Source organism: Mytilus galloprovincialis, chromosome 10 (genome assembly GCF_965363235.1).
Source record: "Mytilus galloprovincialis chromosome 10, xbMytGall1.hap1.1, whole genome shotgun sequence".
Classification (NCBI taxonomy): domain Eukaryota; kingdom Metazoa; phylum Mollusca; class Bivalvia; order Mytilida; family Mytilidae; genus Mytilus; species Mytilus galloprovincialis.
In genome coordinates, this window is record NC_134847.1 from 58,524,464 (window position 1) to 58,540,431 (window position 15,968).

General features: G+C 31.3%; 2 protein-coding genes across 3 annotated transcripts in view; one reads left to right on the forward strand and one right to left on the reverse strand.

Annotated features, from left to right (window-relative positions):
* Positions 1-5,323, forward strand: LOC143047959 (uncharacterized). Its single transcript, XM_076221335.1, has 5 exons — positions 1-223; positions 2,073-2,373; positions 2,812-2,894; positions 3,586-3,874; positions 4,286-5,323. The coding sequence occupies exons 1-5, from the start codon at positions 206-208 to the stop codon at positions 4,966-4,968; spliced, it is 1,374 nt and encodes a 457-aa protein (XP_076077450.1). The 5' UTR covers positions 1-205; the 3' UTR covers positions 4,969-5,323.
* A 9,920-nt stretch (positions 5,324-15,243) lies between these two features.
* LOC143047962 (uncharacterized) overlaps positions 15,244-15,968 on the reverse strand; it is a 28,095-nt gene continuing 27,370 nt past the window's right edge. For both annotated transcript variants that reach the window (XM_076221340.1, XM_076221339.1), the window contains one exon: positions 15,244-15,924. In XM_076221340.1, coding sequence (XP_076077455.1) covers positions 15,806-15,924 — 119 coding nt within the window. In that variant the 3' untranslated portion in view covers positions 15,244-15,805. The remainder of the gene's footprint in view (positions 15,925-15,968) is intronic.

Consider the following 15,968-nt stretch of genomic DNA (forward strand, 5'->3'; position numbering starts at 1 on the left):
GGTGAATCAAAGAAAACACTTGTTTGTATCATGAACAATACGCAAATGCAACCTGATAATCGGTGCATATTAGATTATACATTTAAAACACGTGACATACATTTAAAACTTGTATACATTCAAGGAACTTTAAATCACTTGTAATCAAATCTGTTGTTGTATTTCTACAACAAGAACCTTAATCAACAAATTTTTGTTTACAAAAATGGCTGCTTTAAAAGAAGTAAGTAATATTGTTACATGTTACATAAATAATGCAAAAACTAGTTTGTGATAATTTTTACAATCGTTAAATGCAAAATGTTCAAATAAGGATTTAATCAAACTAGTAAAAACTTACTTTCTTGTAAAAAAAAACTGTATTATAGAAAAACAAAATTATAAAATGTTTTTATTAAACGTTACACAGAGAACAGAATAGACACCTGTGTTAAGTGTTAATTGTTACTGTTTCAAATACTGTCCTTTTAAGAAGTATCATTGATAGAATACTACGCATTGCTACAATAAATCTTGTACTTTTTATGTTTGTTTGTCTTGGTATCTTTAGGTTACCGATAAGTGGTTTGTAAAATTATGTGCACAACAGGTAAACAAAAATCAAAATTTTAAATCAGGATGTAAAAGGGTTTAAGTAGTTGTTTGAAGAGAAGAGACCATGTAACGTGCACTAAGAAAGTCGAACATTTTTAATTTTTTTTTTCAAACTGTTTAATAACTGTTGTTATACAGGTTGATAATATTTTAATTAATCTAGTTTGAATTTGAATAATTTCTATTAACTTACACGCAAATTTTTGCAGCTTTAATATCCAATAAGGTAAAAGATTAAGTTAAACACGTCTCATGATTAATTACATATACTTCAATGAATTTCAACTGAACAGATCTGTATATTTAACTTAAACATAGGTTGAACATTCAGCGAAACAAAGTTAACCTTTCGATAATGTATTAAATGTATATATTTATCTGAGGTAACAATATATAACTATTAATCCTACTGTTTTATCTTTTAAACATATCAGATTAGATTGTATTTGTGCATGTCATGTGAAATGTCATGCGATTTAGAACACTTTGACAATATACACTTTTCCAACTTATCTTGTTTCTTACGTAATTCCTACCATTTGCAGGTATAATTATCATTACTGATTTCTTATCGTCTATCAGAGTGGCTAAACGGTTTAAAATGGGACAAATAAAATAGTTTAGACTTCTATTATTAAGATATGCTATTGCTTATATAAAAGTATTTTAAAGTATCTGTTGAACTTTTATAATTTAATATGAACCGCGATTCTCACTCTTTTTTCACTTCCCTAAATATTGTAATAATATACAGCTTTCAATAAACAGAAAATCTTGATTTACGTGTGTAAGTTTTACGGCTTCTTAGATTAAAAATCTAAACATGTCTACTAGTTTGGGTAAATCTTTATTACTAAGCAATGCAGAACGTACGAAGATGCTCTCTTCTAAGTCAGACGAAACTATAGTTTACAACTTGTCAAAGCTCCTGAAAGCGACGGCCATTTCATCCAAAACAAATTATAGATAGAACTGCAAAAGCTACCCTTGTAGACTACTATACGGAGAATACGAAACTTCCATCCACCCCCTTTCCATGCAAGAAAAACTTATATCAACACAAAATATAATATGATATATGCATATTTTCCAACGAGGTATGCATACTTTCCATTTGATGTGGTCATAATTGTACTCTCAAAATTTATATAATGTTTTAGAACTCCGTGTTACATGTAAAGTGAAATTAAACAAGTTATAGCACATTTGTGTACCTTTTATATCGTCGCGGCTTTTCACTCACATATGTGCTGTGTCGTTGCATTTGGAAAAGCTATTGGCGAATTCCAGATTAGAAGAAAAAAGATCAATGACAGTTCATTTCATTATATTTTTTTAAAGAAAAATCAGCTTTAACAGAGGTCCATGAACACCTGTTTATAGTAAATAACTTAGCAAATCAACAATGTAAAACAATCTCTGTTTTATCAGCGTATTTATACGACTTTAATATCAATCAGCGTATTTATATTTTCTAGGTTCCATCATGGTGTTGGTCTGTTAAGCTGGAAGACAAGGCTCAGCATTTAATTGATTTGAAAATAAGCTGTCCTATCTGTTTTCTGTTTGATGTTGTGTTTATCGTATTGGTGGATACATCGGATTTTTCATCAACTAACATGTTTATCAACTCTCATTGTGGTGAAATTACTATATCATTAAACAACAGTTTTAATCCAACAAAAACATTCATTCTGTATGTATACGGACTCAAAACAATCATTTCTAGTACCGGTCAATACGATTGGGTGGTATGTTATGGAAATAAAGAAATTGAATGTAAGTCTGTTTTCAGCCTCGTGTTTAACATTTGATGTAAAAAACAAGTAACATCTTTTCAACATTCTTTTCAGATAAGTAATAGCCTCCACACATACTCAAATCTATTCTATCTATTTATATAAATTTTTAGTTTGCGCAAAAAAGTTATTATGCAATTTGAAATACACAACTAGTAAGAATTTTGATATATAATGTTATTATTTAATTGTGTCGTGCTTTGAACAATTTAAATATACTTCATCGTCTTAAAGTGCATCCTCCTTAGTTAGACCAAGATGTTTAACTTTTTTTATACTTCAATTGTATTTAAAACCGTAAAATTTCTTACTCGATTGATGAATAACGATATACTGATGTGGCCTTTATTTAGACAAAAACGAAAATAAACAAAAAAGATTGCATGATACAAACTTTAGTCATTGATGTCTTTTAAAGGTAAAGAAGAGATTCAAACAAACGTGCCTTTGAAAGAAATTGAAGAAGACATACACTTGCCTTTGTTGTCCACAGTAACCCAGGTGATTTTATCAGCAGACATTGAACTTGGATCCTATTTCTAAAACAGCTATTGAAAATAATATGGCCAAATACAGGGTTTTGTTATCTGTCAATTCAGAAAGAGTTAAATTGAAATCTTGTTTATCTAGATCGTATTTGCTTCAGAGTTTGTGCTTTTATCGGTTTGATTGTTTATTCCTTTTAGGTTTTATCGCTTGGGCTTTGATGTTAGAATTTTTTTCCTGCACATTGATTGATTAATATAAATAACAAAAGGGGAAACATATGACTGATTGATGATTTGTTCATTGTTGCTTGCTCAAAGCCCAGTTGCAATAATGTCATGCACTAAGACGAAAACAATTTAACTAACAATAATAAAGTAGGTAGATTTTGCAAAGTGGGACAACCAGTATTGAGAATATAAAATAAGTAGGGGTAACTTCCTCTTAAAAAAATCTGACAAGTTTTTATGAAGAATGTTATCATTTGAACGAATGAAAAAAAAATCATTATTGAAGTGAAAAATTTACACATGAAAAAAACAAATTGACAAAAGTCATAATATAGAAAATAAAGAGCTCCTTCATGCAGTAGAACAGAAGTGGACGAAAACGTAGGGTGTCATGTTGATTATAAATTACCAATTGAGAGACATTTCTATGTTGATTTGTTAATGAGAATAACCATATATATTTTGTCTGATTTTAGGGTACATTGCCATTAACTGTCCATCGCCAACCACCGTCGCTTTACAGATTAGATGTTAATACTATCTTCACAGATGAAAAACATTTTATCGTCTTTGTCAAAGTAAAGAATCAGCTCCGCTGTTACAATGTCAGTGGTCGATGTCTAAACAAGCCGTTTCCTTTTGAGTTGCCATCTGCATCACCAGTTCAATGTAAGGTTTTGTGTGCATGTCGACAGCAGCGGATGAATGGAAGATTTTTTGTTACGACTACTGTATCGCATAGCCATGTGATCAGTTTTAAAACGTGTACGTAATTCTACGCTGTATTGAAAATAATTAAAAGGAAAGACAACCGACAACAAACGAATAAAAAGACTAAATACGAAAAGAAAAAAATTCGATATAGGAATTGCAACTATTCTTTTAATAATAAAAACACAAATAAACAAAAGTTCGGTTTTTTTTTCAGTAATGAGATCGTGCGTACTTGTTATTAAAAAAGCAAACATAAATAATTATCTCCTCTAACTGGTAAAATTTTCATCAAGAATGTAAAAAAAAAAGGTTTTAGGACAGTTCTGTATTAAAAACTGTTCATTATTATCTCAAATGAAATGATTTGAAGAAAAAAAGTATCGGGTACAATTTGTTAGTTGATCGTTTTGCAAACTATTATTTCAGTAATCCAATTTCAGCAAAACATTTTTTTATTTTCAGTTTTGTCTCATGTGGATACATACCGATTATATAATCTAGCTATAGCATTCGGAACAAGAAAAGTCTACCCGAACATGCGACCTATTCAGTATTTCTATAGGAATAAATCAGTTGAATATTTTCAAATTATACTAAATTCAAACTATCTAAAAGGAGAAATGCGACCATATTTGAAAAGTAATGGTGGAGAACAGGGTTCCGTGGTGAATGGTCGGTTACCTGGTTTATTTTTCAGTACATATATTGATATAACGACGAACATGCCAAATCCATGTTCTCACTATGGACCAATAAGATTGTATTATAAAGCTTTGGTGATGATTAATCCTCAGTGTAATTTGTATTTTGCCGATTTTTATTGTCATTATAAACGACATCATGTGACAATTATACTGGTACCAAAATTATCAACGCATAACAATTTTTGTAGACAATATTTGACAGAATTAAACATTTTTCATAATCCATATTTGTGTTTGAGAGTAGAATTAAATGGTACATTCACTGTTCTGGCAAATATGGATGTCACTGTTGAAGTGTTTTATACTGAAATCATTAATGTGAAAAGAGCTTTAGAGTTGAAGTATGGATTTCTAGAAGAAACACCAACTATTGGGAAAGGGTTTGCTAAGCCTTCTGGTACTCCTAAAAACCCTGATTGTAACATATGTAACTTAAAATAGTCATATAATTTTAGGTTTAGGTTGTGCGTACGTTTGAATATCTGTAAATCGGTTTGCTTAAGTTATGGGCATGTAACAAATTAAAATATTACAGCTCTTTTCATAATGCTAGCAAGAGAAAGGTTTGGTTGACTTGCTTGCTTTGTTTGAATAAATGTTTGCTCAAGCATTGTAATTAGTTCGTTCAGCTACTCAAAAAGAAAACACGGATGTTTTATACTCAATATTTTTTTTTTATACATGTTGTATATTCAAAATCTGATTTAAATTCAGACATTTTATGAAATAAATACTGCGTATAGGTTTAAATTACATACAATTTTACACGTTTTAGGAAAATAAATAAATTCCTCAATGTACTCTTGTGTCTTTATATGATTTTATAAATTTCATTTTCATTGATTTTTTTTTTATAAATATTATAAAATCATATAGAATTCATCGTATTATACTCGTTGCGAATGGTCATTGCCTAAACTCTATTATCTATCTTTTAATCAGTTTCCGATATTACCGATTTATATTAATGTAAGAAGATGTGAATAAGTTTGATCAATAATATTCATTGGTTTAGATTTTTTCATTTATAGTATGTGATCAGCAACCATATGGGGATTCTTAAAAATTCTAAAGAACTTCTAGACAATTTTAAATCTCGGTCTTTTTCTGAAATTAGTTCTTTCAAAACTTTTTCAACCCTGCATACCACCATTCCCCGTGTGAAAATGAAAAATCGCCTAAAAGAAATAATTCACAATGCCTTTCAACATAAAAATGGTAGCATACGCTATAAAGGAGTAGGTTCAGTAAGACCCCTTTTTGGCCCCAAAGTATAGCAGTTTAAGAAAATTGTGAAAATGTAATCGTTTAGATATTTATTAAAAAGTAGAATGCTTCTGCTACATAAATATGGGCTGTTTTTTGACAATACAATGCACATATATCGGGTACTAGCATCATTAAGTCATGCTAAATTACTGAAATCTTCACAATTGTAGCATTTTAGTTAAATTTTAGACGGTTTCCGTCTTAAATGAAAGTGGCCGCATTCGTGTTCATTCATAATATTGAAATGTAAGTTGTATTTGATGATAATACATAATATATATAAAGGTTGAGGATGAACACGGATGCGGCCACTTTCATTTTTGACAATAACCATCTGAAAAGTGACGATTTTTGGCATATTTGATAGATTTTTCATATTTAAGCTTGAATCGGAGCGTTTTTAATGACTTAATAAGTTAAAATTTTTCACATTAACTAATTGAATCAATTGAAATAGCCACTTAAGTGTTTAGAAAGTGTCTAAAATCTTTCGTTAGATGAACTTGAATATTGAGGCCGAAATCGACCCTTACCGGACCTACTCCTTTATTACTTTGGGATTTCATCAGGCATATTTCGTTAATAGTGACAAACAAAAAGGTAAAACATGCTACACAGAAGAACAAGTGGTCAGTATGCTGGAGTTTCTTATCGACAACATATTTGTTGAGTTTGGAGGTAGACTTTTCCAACAAATTGTCGGCATTCATATGGGAACAAACTGTGCGCCTCTTCTTGCCGACCTCTTCTTATTTTCATATGAATCGGAGTTCCTCCAGACACTTGTCAAAAACAAGAGGATCAAAGAAGCCAGATTATTTAATTTCACTTTCAGATATATTGATGATGTTCTTTCCATAAAAAATCCGAACTTTTCTGATTGGGTTCCATTAATATATCCCCCAGAACTAGAGATTAAAGAAACAACAGACACGGCTTCCTCCGCTTCATTTTTAGACTTATATCTCGAACTTGACTTACACAGTCATCTCAGTACCAGAATCTTTGACAAACGAGACTATTTTAATTTTGAAATTATAAATTTCCCCCACCTTAGTAGCAATATACCAACTTCACCTGCATATGGGATATATATTTCCCAACTTATTCGATATTCAAGAGATTCCAGCTCCTACTCAGACTTTGTAAAACGTCATCAGTGTCTGAGTAGAAAGTTGATGAACCAGGGGTATGTCAAAGAACGTCTCGTCCTTTTTCTAAAAAAGTTCATCGGAAGGTACCAAGACCTTGTTGATAAATATTCCGTATCAAATTCACAAATAATACACGATGGTCTTGATGTAAAGATTCTGCGTACTGATGTTGTTGACCATCTTGACAACGTGTTTTATAGTTCATTCATGTGTCTTTGTTCTATTATTAATATTACTTTTACTGTTGAATGGTTTTATGTGATATTCGTTTGACGTGGCTCGGTACTTATACATCTTGTCAATGTGTTTGTATTGTCTTTCATTTTTTGGTGGTGTGTTTTGTATATGCGACTTTTTGTATTTCTTTGGTTCTTATAACCTGACTCTGTACTTTAAAAGATCCCGACAGTATGATATATTGTTCTATTTTATGTCATTATGATATATTTCTATTATGAATTACAATATACGTTGAACCACAAACGTCAAAGTCATTCAATCGCGTAGTGGAATTAACTATTTGTGGATTCTTATAAATTCTATATATAACTTTTGGACTAGTTTAAATCTCGGTCCATTTCTGAAATTTATTCTTACAGACTTTTGATTTTTTAACCCTGCTAACATTGCTTAATGTAAATTTTAAAATTGTTTGTATGCACATTGAAAGACAAATCTATGTGACGTATAAAATTTTCTGACGTCAGACACACAAATCAATGAATGTGTTTGTAGATAGATGTTTTTGTGTTCTGTTAAATTGTTCCTTTTAAAATTGTTATACGATGATGACTGATGTACCCATCTTCTGACTATTTTATTTATTGTGTCTGTTTAGTTAACGCATCAATGTAAATATAACGGAAATTGATGAGACTGTCATCAAAGTGAGAGGGTTAGCGCTATAAAATCAGGTTTAATCCACCATTTTCTACATTTGAAAATGCCTGTACCAAGTCAGGAATATGACAGTTCTTGTCCATTCGTTTTTGATGCGTTTTGTTATTTGATTTTGCCATGTGATTATGGACTTTCCGAATTGATTTTCCTCTATGTTCAGTACTTTTGTGATTTTAGTTTTTATAAATTTTACTATTTGATCAAATTGATATTCTATAAATTGCATCAATTACACCTGTATTGAATTGAACTTGGAATAAATAGGTGTTTCTCATGTGTTTATAAATTCGAAGCATTTATATTTATTTCCACCATTTAAACGATGCTCTGTTGTAAAATCAATTGGTGAGTCTCCAAAGCATGGACCTTTCAATCCATATATTCATGGAGAACATAAAATGTTGTTGTCCATTCGTTTGATGTGTTTTATCATCTGATTTTGCCATTTGATTGGGGACTTTACGTTTTGAATTTTCCTCGGAGTTCAGTATTTTAGTGATTCTACTTTTATGTAACAAAACAATGGTTTCATCTCTCTCTAGTCAAAGTTCACCATATAAAGTAAGAAGATGTCGTATGATTCCTGATGAGACACCTATCCACCATAGATCAAATAACGAAGATGTTTGCGACTATCTTCAACCATAAGCATAACGCAAACCCCATTGCGAGTAATAAAATCTCCGACAAGACAAAATGTAAAACGAATCAACCGAGAAGGAATTGTTACAGTACACATAATCTCTTTCCTCTTGCAATAGAATGAGTGCATTTGATTTTTGAATCCTTTACACAACTATTCTCATTTCCTTAAAGAAAAGACTAGTTGAAAGTATCGGTCCTGTTTTGTTTCATAAAACAGAATGGCCAACATAGATACACATATCTTGTCTTGAGTGGTAAATCAAACTTTGTAAAAAGAACTCTCTTTAATATTCAAACAAACAAAAAAACAAGCAACATGACGGGTATCACTAGTAACGCAGGATTTGATTGCCCTTTTGGAGCACCCAAGATCACCCCTCGTTTTTGTAGGGTTCGTATTTCCCGGCTTTTAGTTTTCTATAATGTATTTTGTGTACTAGTACTGTTGTGATCTGTTGTGTGTCCTTTCATTGTTTTCCATTTTTTTAATATCGCTTTTATATTTCGACTATTCTTTGTGTACAAAACAACGAACTGATCGGTTTATTTTCTTTTGTTTTTTGATAATTAAATTGTTGCTTTCCTGCATACATTATAATGCTTAGTCCGGTGACAGAACATTTGCATCATCAATAAAGGAAACAGTAATATACCGCTGTTCAAGACATAAATAGATGAAGCGAAAACAAATCAGGGTCACAAACCCAAACCGAGAGAAACGCATCAACTATAAGAGAAAGCAACAGAAACACTGAACTGCAACGAACACAAACGCCAACATACATAGAAATGGACTATTTGAACTATTTTAACTCCCACGATCCCGACTTGGTACAAGATATTTTATTAAAATCAAAGCGCGAAAACGCTGTAAAGGCAGTTAATTACAGGTTGTGTGTATTTCTAGTCCAGTTATATCATTATCTTCCATAGTACAGAGGTGGTTTGTAGTATTTAAGATTAAGAGTTCTCTTGTACCTAGTTCACCTATATTCATAGTCTACTGTTTCAGTATATTTTCTGTACCTCGCCACGAAATGCATTTTAAGTCATAAAAGAACTTTTCCTTATTAACATAAATAGACGTCTTTTAATTATTGATTATATACGCATATTCAATGACTCCCATCCTATGAAAAGTAGTTCACAAAGATTGACAAGTCACCGTACTGTGTGTATTGCAAGAACATCAAGTAACATAATGGTAAATGTACATAGTAACAGGTCTTTTGATTAAGAAAACAATGACATCTCGTGGTCATTTATAACAGCTGTCTCAATAGCATTTTAACCACTTCCCATATTTGCGATTAAGACAATCATGACAATAGAAGAAAATGATGCAACGCAAAAACTACTTGTAAATCTATGAAATTCTCTTTACGGTATGAGTTTTTCACATTGTTGGAGATTGCACAGTAGTACCTGTAACTGCTTATACCCATTTCTTATGCACTTTAGTTTGATAAACTCACTAAATATCATGTATATACCACATCTCCTTATTTTTATATGCATTACAATATCATTTACAATGTGTAAATTCAAATCTATATATCAAAGCAAAATGAATTGCACCACTTTCATTTATGCATCCTTTGGCAAAATACAAGTTCTTAAATTACACAATATAAATTTATTTATATAAAAATAAAATTTAGTATACGACTCTTAACAGGTACAAATCAAAGAGCTGATAGCTCTGAGGTGGAAGAAGGTGAATAAAAGGTAACTTGAATTACCATAAAAGCAGCCCCACTAACACAGGCTGCTTTGTTCCACTATCGTTATGATGTATTTTTTTTTCTTCAAACAAGAATGTGTCATAAGTACATGGATTTCCCATCCGTACAATCATTTTCTATGTTCAGTGGACTGTGAAAATTAGGTAAAATCTTTAATTTGGCAGTAAAATTAGAAAGATCATATCATAAGGAACACATGTGTACTAAGTTTCAAGTTGATTGGATTTCAACTTCATAAAAAACTACCTCGACCATAAACTTTAACCTGAAGCAGGACAGACGGACAGACCAGAAAACATAATGCCCATAAATGGGACATAAAGATAGTAAGACTTGTTACATAGATACCTAACAACTTTTGAAAGTTCCCATGTTTTTTTTTAGTGCGCAACAGCAATTTTAAACATTACAATTTCTAGCGAAGTATTTTGCACGATCTGGATTGTCTAGAAAAAGTGTCGTATTTGTATAATGAACTTACATGCCTTTTTCGTAAGTCTGTTTGCATGATTCTAGTTATTAAATCGGTAGAAAAGATGAGCATGTAGCTAGCAGACCAGGGTTTATTTCTTTGTGTAAGAATATTAGATGCTTGTTGAAATTTCCAATTTTGAATTATGCACAAAGATGGACCTTTAACAGGTTGGGAACAACACTCCAAATGAAGGGTAACCCCCATTGGAAGAACATTACAACCCGTTGTAAAAATGAGCACCTTTATATTCATATTATTTGATGAAACTTTTCCCCAAGAACTATGCATCTATTAAGTATTAAATGGTCAAAAATTTAAACATGTCAAAATAATTTTGTGATGTTTCTAAACTTATATATATCTTCTTTATTAATTTAACCCTTCATTTAGAAAAGTTGTTCCAAATATAAAGAATTTTCCCACTTTTGAGTTAAAAGTCTTTAACAGTAAAATTACCCCTTGTTTTAGGCACAGTCCCTCATTTAAGGGACACCACTCATAATGGTTGTGGGGGGGGGGGGGGGCACAACCTGTTTGTTGGTCTTTGTGAAAAAAGAACAGTACATTGTCCTGTAAATGATTTAATTGCATACAAAAAAAATAATATGTTACAACAAGTTTTATGTCAATAAATTAGTGAAAAAAAATACTATTTATTATCTTTATGGTAGTACAGTAGACTCCGGCCAATCGCATACCCAAAATGTCAGCTAAAAATATCCGATTACCCGATATATTTAATTAGACGATGAATCTATATTCATTGAATATTCTACATTAATAAGTAGATTTATTTCTTAATATGTGAAAGGGCTGAAGGATTGATGGAGTGATTTTTATCAGTTACATCACCACGATGTTTGCGTAAAAAATTATCAGCTGATTATGTAATGATTAAATTTGTTTGCACTTGCAGTTTTTAAATCCTAGATTCATTAAAATAAATCAAATGTCCTGAAATATTTATGTGAATTATTATCTTCCATCCATAGTTTGTCTTTACTTGTTTAGTAAACAAATTAATATCCATTATTTACATTTTCACACAGGTAAACTAATTTGGCTATAAATAGATCAAAGCATGTCTGTGTAGAATCTCTAATCTAAAACCGTAATTGTTATAATTTTATTTCTTTAAATAATCAAATTTAAATTTATGAAAATAATCATGATTGATAAAATAGTATTGCATAAAGTTTACGTTTTCGGAAGACTTTATGTTTAGGTCATAGTTCTAGAGGCTTCTTCACAAATTTGTAAACAAACCAATATGACCGCCACACGTGATTACCTTTGCACATGTGAAAAAATAGATCCCGTGTATAATTTAAAGGCAAAGCAAAGAACCTCTGCACAAATTAAAGACAAAAGTCAGATTTCTCTTGTCAAAAGGGATTTATATTTATATTGCAATAAATTATTCAGAAGGAGGTACATTCAGTTTAGATTATATTTCTTATTCTATGAGCATTTAGAGTTTAATCAAAATTCTCCCAACAGCAACGTAGAACGTACTGTGTCATATGTACACAAACACGCGTAGATTGACTGGTACCCGATCGTAATGTTACACATATATCAAATAGCTAATGCCCGGAACGTAGTAGCGGGAACCAGGATAATACGTAGACAACATACATAACTAACGAAATTGAAAACGCTAACGGTATCATGTTCATAAACCGAATTCCACTTTGAATTATAGAAAATGCAATATTAATCATGTTCAGTCGACCTTTCATTGTTATATCAACGTCTGAACTGATTAAAAAATCTTAACATGTCAGATAACACTCGAAATTGACCAGACCTCTTTCCACACGGAATACAAATAATGATAGTTTGTAATCAGGTTGACTGCTTATAATGCAAAATACACATTAATAACAAGTTTTTTTTAAACGAACAATACACACTGATCGTTTCTTTATTTCCCAATATAAATGAAAGAAACAAAAACCATATCATACCATAAAAAGGAGGAGAAAATTGAACATTTCCGGATCTATTTCTGGCCAAATGACCCCCTACATAGATTTGTCGCGTATGAAAAGATGTACCTCATGACTTGAAAGTCAGGCCTTAAAGCACTGCCTTTAAAAATGGTGGGTTGAACCTGGTTTTATGGCTAGCTATACCATCTGATCATATGTCAATGTAGAAGCCGTAATATTATAATTATGAACAATTGCTGTATGCATAGTTTAAGATGATTTTAACATTTTCAAAAATTGAAGATTGCTATGGATATTGTAAATTACCTCAATAGGGTGTGTCACGATATTAACTATTCGTTTATAGGCAAACCCAACTGTGTTATCCTGATATTTGGTTGATAGCAAGCTTAACCTCCCAAGTGAAGGGCAGTCGTATACAGTTCCGTTAGATAGACAAAATGGATTGAGCAACCCAAGCAGACATGATTAGTAACAACCAATTATTGGGATGCTGCAGCTAAAATTGTGTAAACATACATGCATACTTAGAAAGAGAGCTGTCTCATTGGCACTCATACCACATATACTTGTATATTTAATTTTCACACTGAATATTTATCTATATGCTCACAAATCGGTAAGTGCATTTTTTGTGTAAGGATCACCCCCTGTTAATGGATTTCGTATAATGTGAACAGGCACGAGCCTTACAACATTAATGGTTCCAATTTTACTGCAACACGTATACTCTAAGATATGCACATGCCATGGACAGAGGATGTGCTACTGTTGAGATATTGGCAGTTGACAAGAGGAAAGTTGAAATCATCATTTGTTGAGATTATAGTTTCAAGTCGTCTAAAGAATGCAAGATATGAAGATGACCTCATCACAATATTTCTGTCAGCAAATTTTGTGTTGACATGAATTACCTTTGGTATGGTCATAATTATAAATCAACTGTTTACAAAACTTTGAATTTTAAAAATACTAAAGGTTTTCTGCCTCAGGACTAGATTACCTCAGCTGTATTTGACCAAAATTTTAGGAATTTTTGGTCCCCAATGCTCTCAACTTCGCACTTAATTTGGCCATTTTGACATCACTGATGAGTCTTTTAAAAACGAAATGTGCTTCTGGTGCAAATACAAAATTGCAATCCTGGTATATATGATGAGTTTATTTACAGTTGAAGAAATGTAGAAAGAGGTTTAGAATTCAGTATATTCCAGCAACTTTACTACCCGGCTATATATAGTTTTTGATAAGAATATTATCAAGAAAAAGAGGTTGGAACTGTAGATGCAAGTGATAATTTCCCTTTTACATTAAGAAACTTAAGTTGAAAAGCATCCAGTGATGTACATTCCATATTCAGGGTGTTACAGAAAGCTACTACATAAAAATATAGATTTAGATAGGGAAAAAGAAATCATCTATATGTCACCTTTGACTTAATATGTTGACACATTGAATCCGTCTAACCTTTAACATCAGGTCAGTGTAAGAAATGAGAAATGTATAGGTTTTCCCTATCATCTTTTCAAAGCAGTTTGAAAATGTACTTACAATCTAGACAATTGGAACCCATTGAAAAAATTCTTTTCCTGCAACTTTGCATACATACATCCCGGCAAACATATCAAAGATGTCCAATTATAGATTTACAGTAATCTTATATTCCATTTTTGAAATTTTTTTTTCTTACCATGGTCCATGTACTTACCTTTGTGCTTTGATACTTAAAAAATTAAACATTTCTACTTCATACTTTCGACATAAAACACATTTGATGTGAACAAAAACCATATTTCATTGTATTTTTTATCTTTTTTTTTTTTGATTTGTAAACATAAAATATTGATGTCAGGTACAATATACACTTGAAGTTTAGAAAGCAAAGTTAAGAGCCCTAGAAACCGGAATGAACCAGAATGAACCTGGAGAAACCTGTCTTAATTTTAAAACATATTTGCTTGGGAAATCTTAATCTTAGTGCATTTCAAGAATTTTCAACTAAAATTTAAAGACAACATATTATTCTTTTCTGTATTTTTCTTATATAAATGTAGCAACTCACACAAAAATTTTACGGTCATACAAAAACAATGTGAAAGAAATTTAAAAACCTTACCAACATGTAGAGTTTATTAATGATTTTGGTCATGTTTGCCCCTTGTATATTATGTCTTTCTGTATACAGTTTCTCTCTATCTTTATGTCATGCATTCAGATTGATAAAATGTTAATGTCCTATGACTAGGATTGATAGATTGTTGGTTGCTTAACTTCCAGAGCCTATGACAAGGATTCCGGCTTTGTCCTTGTCTGACACATTGTACCTAGTTAAAACAGGTGAGATCTCAAGTTCACTATAACCAGACACATTATTCACACAAGAGCAGTTTGTTCTCCTTAATATATTTTGCTAAGAAGAGAAGCAGCAAAAACAATTTTCACAGATTAGCAAGTAACCATGGGACCACAAAGGCAGTTATCATACTTCCATTGGATCACCACTATATATGTCTAACAAGTGTCTACTTAAATATAAATCAATGTTTCTGCAGTAGAAAATCATAAACTAACAATTTTTTCTTTATATATAACTTTATTTCTTCCTATACAAGCATACAAAAAATAATCAATACAGATCTTTTTTACCAATTCAAAAATACATTTCAAATGGAAATATGTCTTTAACGTACGTTTTGCTTTAAACCATTCTTATTGCTCTTTAATTTGCCTCTCATTATCACTTCACACATTTTATGATCCTTCTTTATCTAATTATGTCTTTAATTCTGGAAATCAAAAGAAAATATAGCAAGCACCATTTAATGATAACTATGTTGATGATAATGCCTGACTAGATGGATCTGATGAAAACATGCATGTTCATTCTCTAGCGAGAATGAATAGGTCCAACAAAAAATCACAACCAATTAAATTGTTTGTTTGTGGAATGAATGGATGGAAAATTATATGATGTTTTGTAAGAAACAAAATAAGTTTGGGATAAAGATAGCAAATTATTTTTACTATGTTCTTTTTACATATAACAAAGACGGTCACATTTCACTATGTTCACATTACTTATACACATACTACAACAATGACAATGTAAATGATTCTGGATTAAGTACAAGTGCCCTAAATGTCTTTTTCTGACAATTCTATGCTTTCACCAAGATCTTCCTCCTCAGATTCTACAATAGAACCATCTTCTTTATCCATGTCATCCTCTTTAGAGGTTTTAATCTCATCGCCACCTGAAAATATAACAACCTTACTTATTTCTGTATTTCTATAGGCA

Coding starts and splice junctions, on each gene's coding strand:
- LOC143047959 (XM_076221335.1), top strand. Junction 2,895..3,585: donor TGTTGTCCACAGTAACCCAG/GTGATTTTATCA, acceptor GTCTGATTTTAG/GGTACATTGCCATTAACTGT. Junction 3,875..4,285: donor TGTGATCAGTTTTAAAACGT/GTACGTAATTCT, acceptor TTTTATTTTCAG/TTTTGTCTCATGTGGATACA.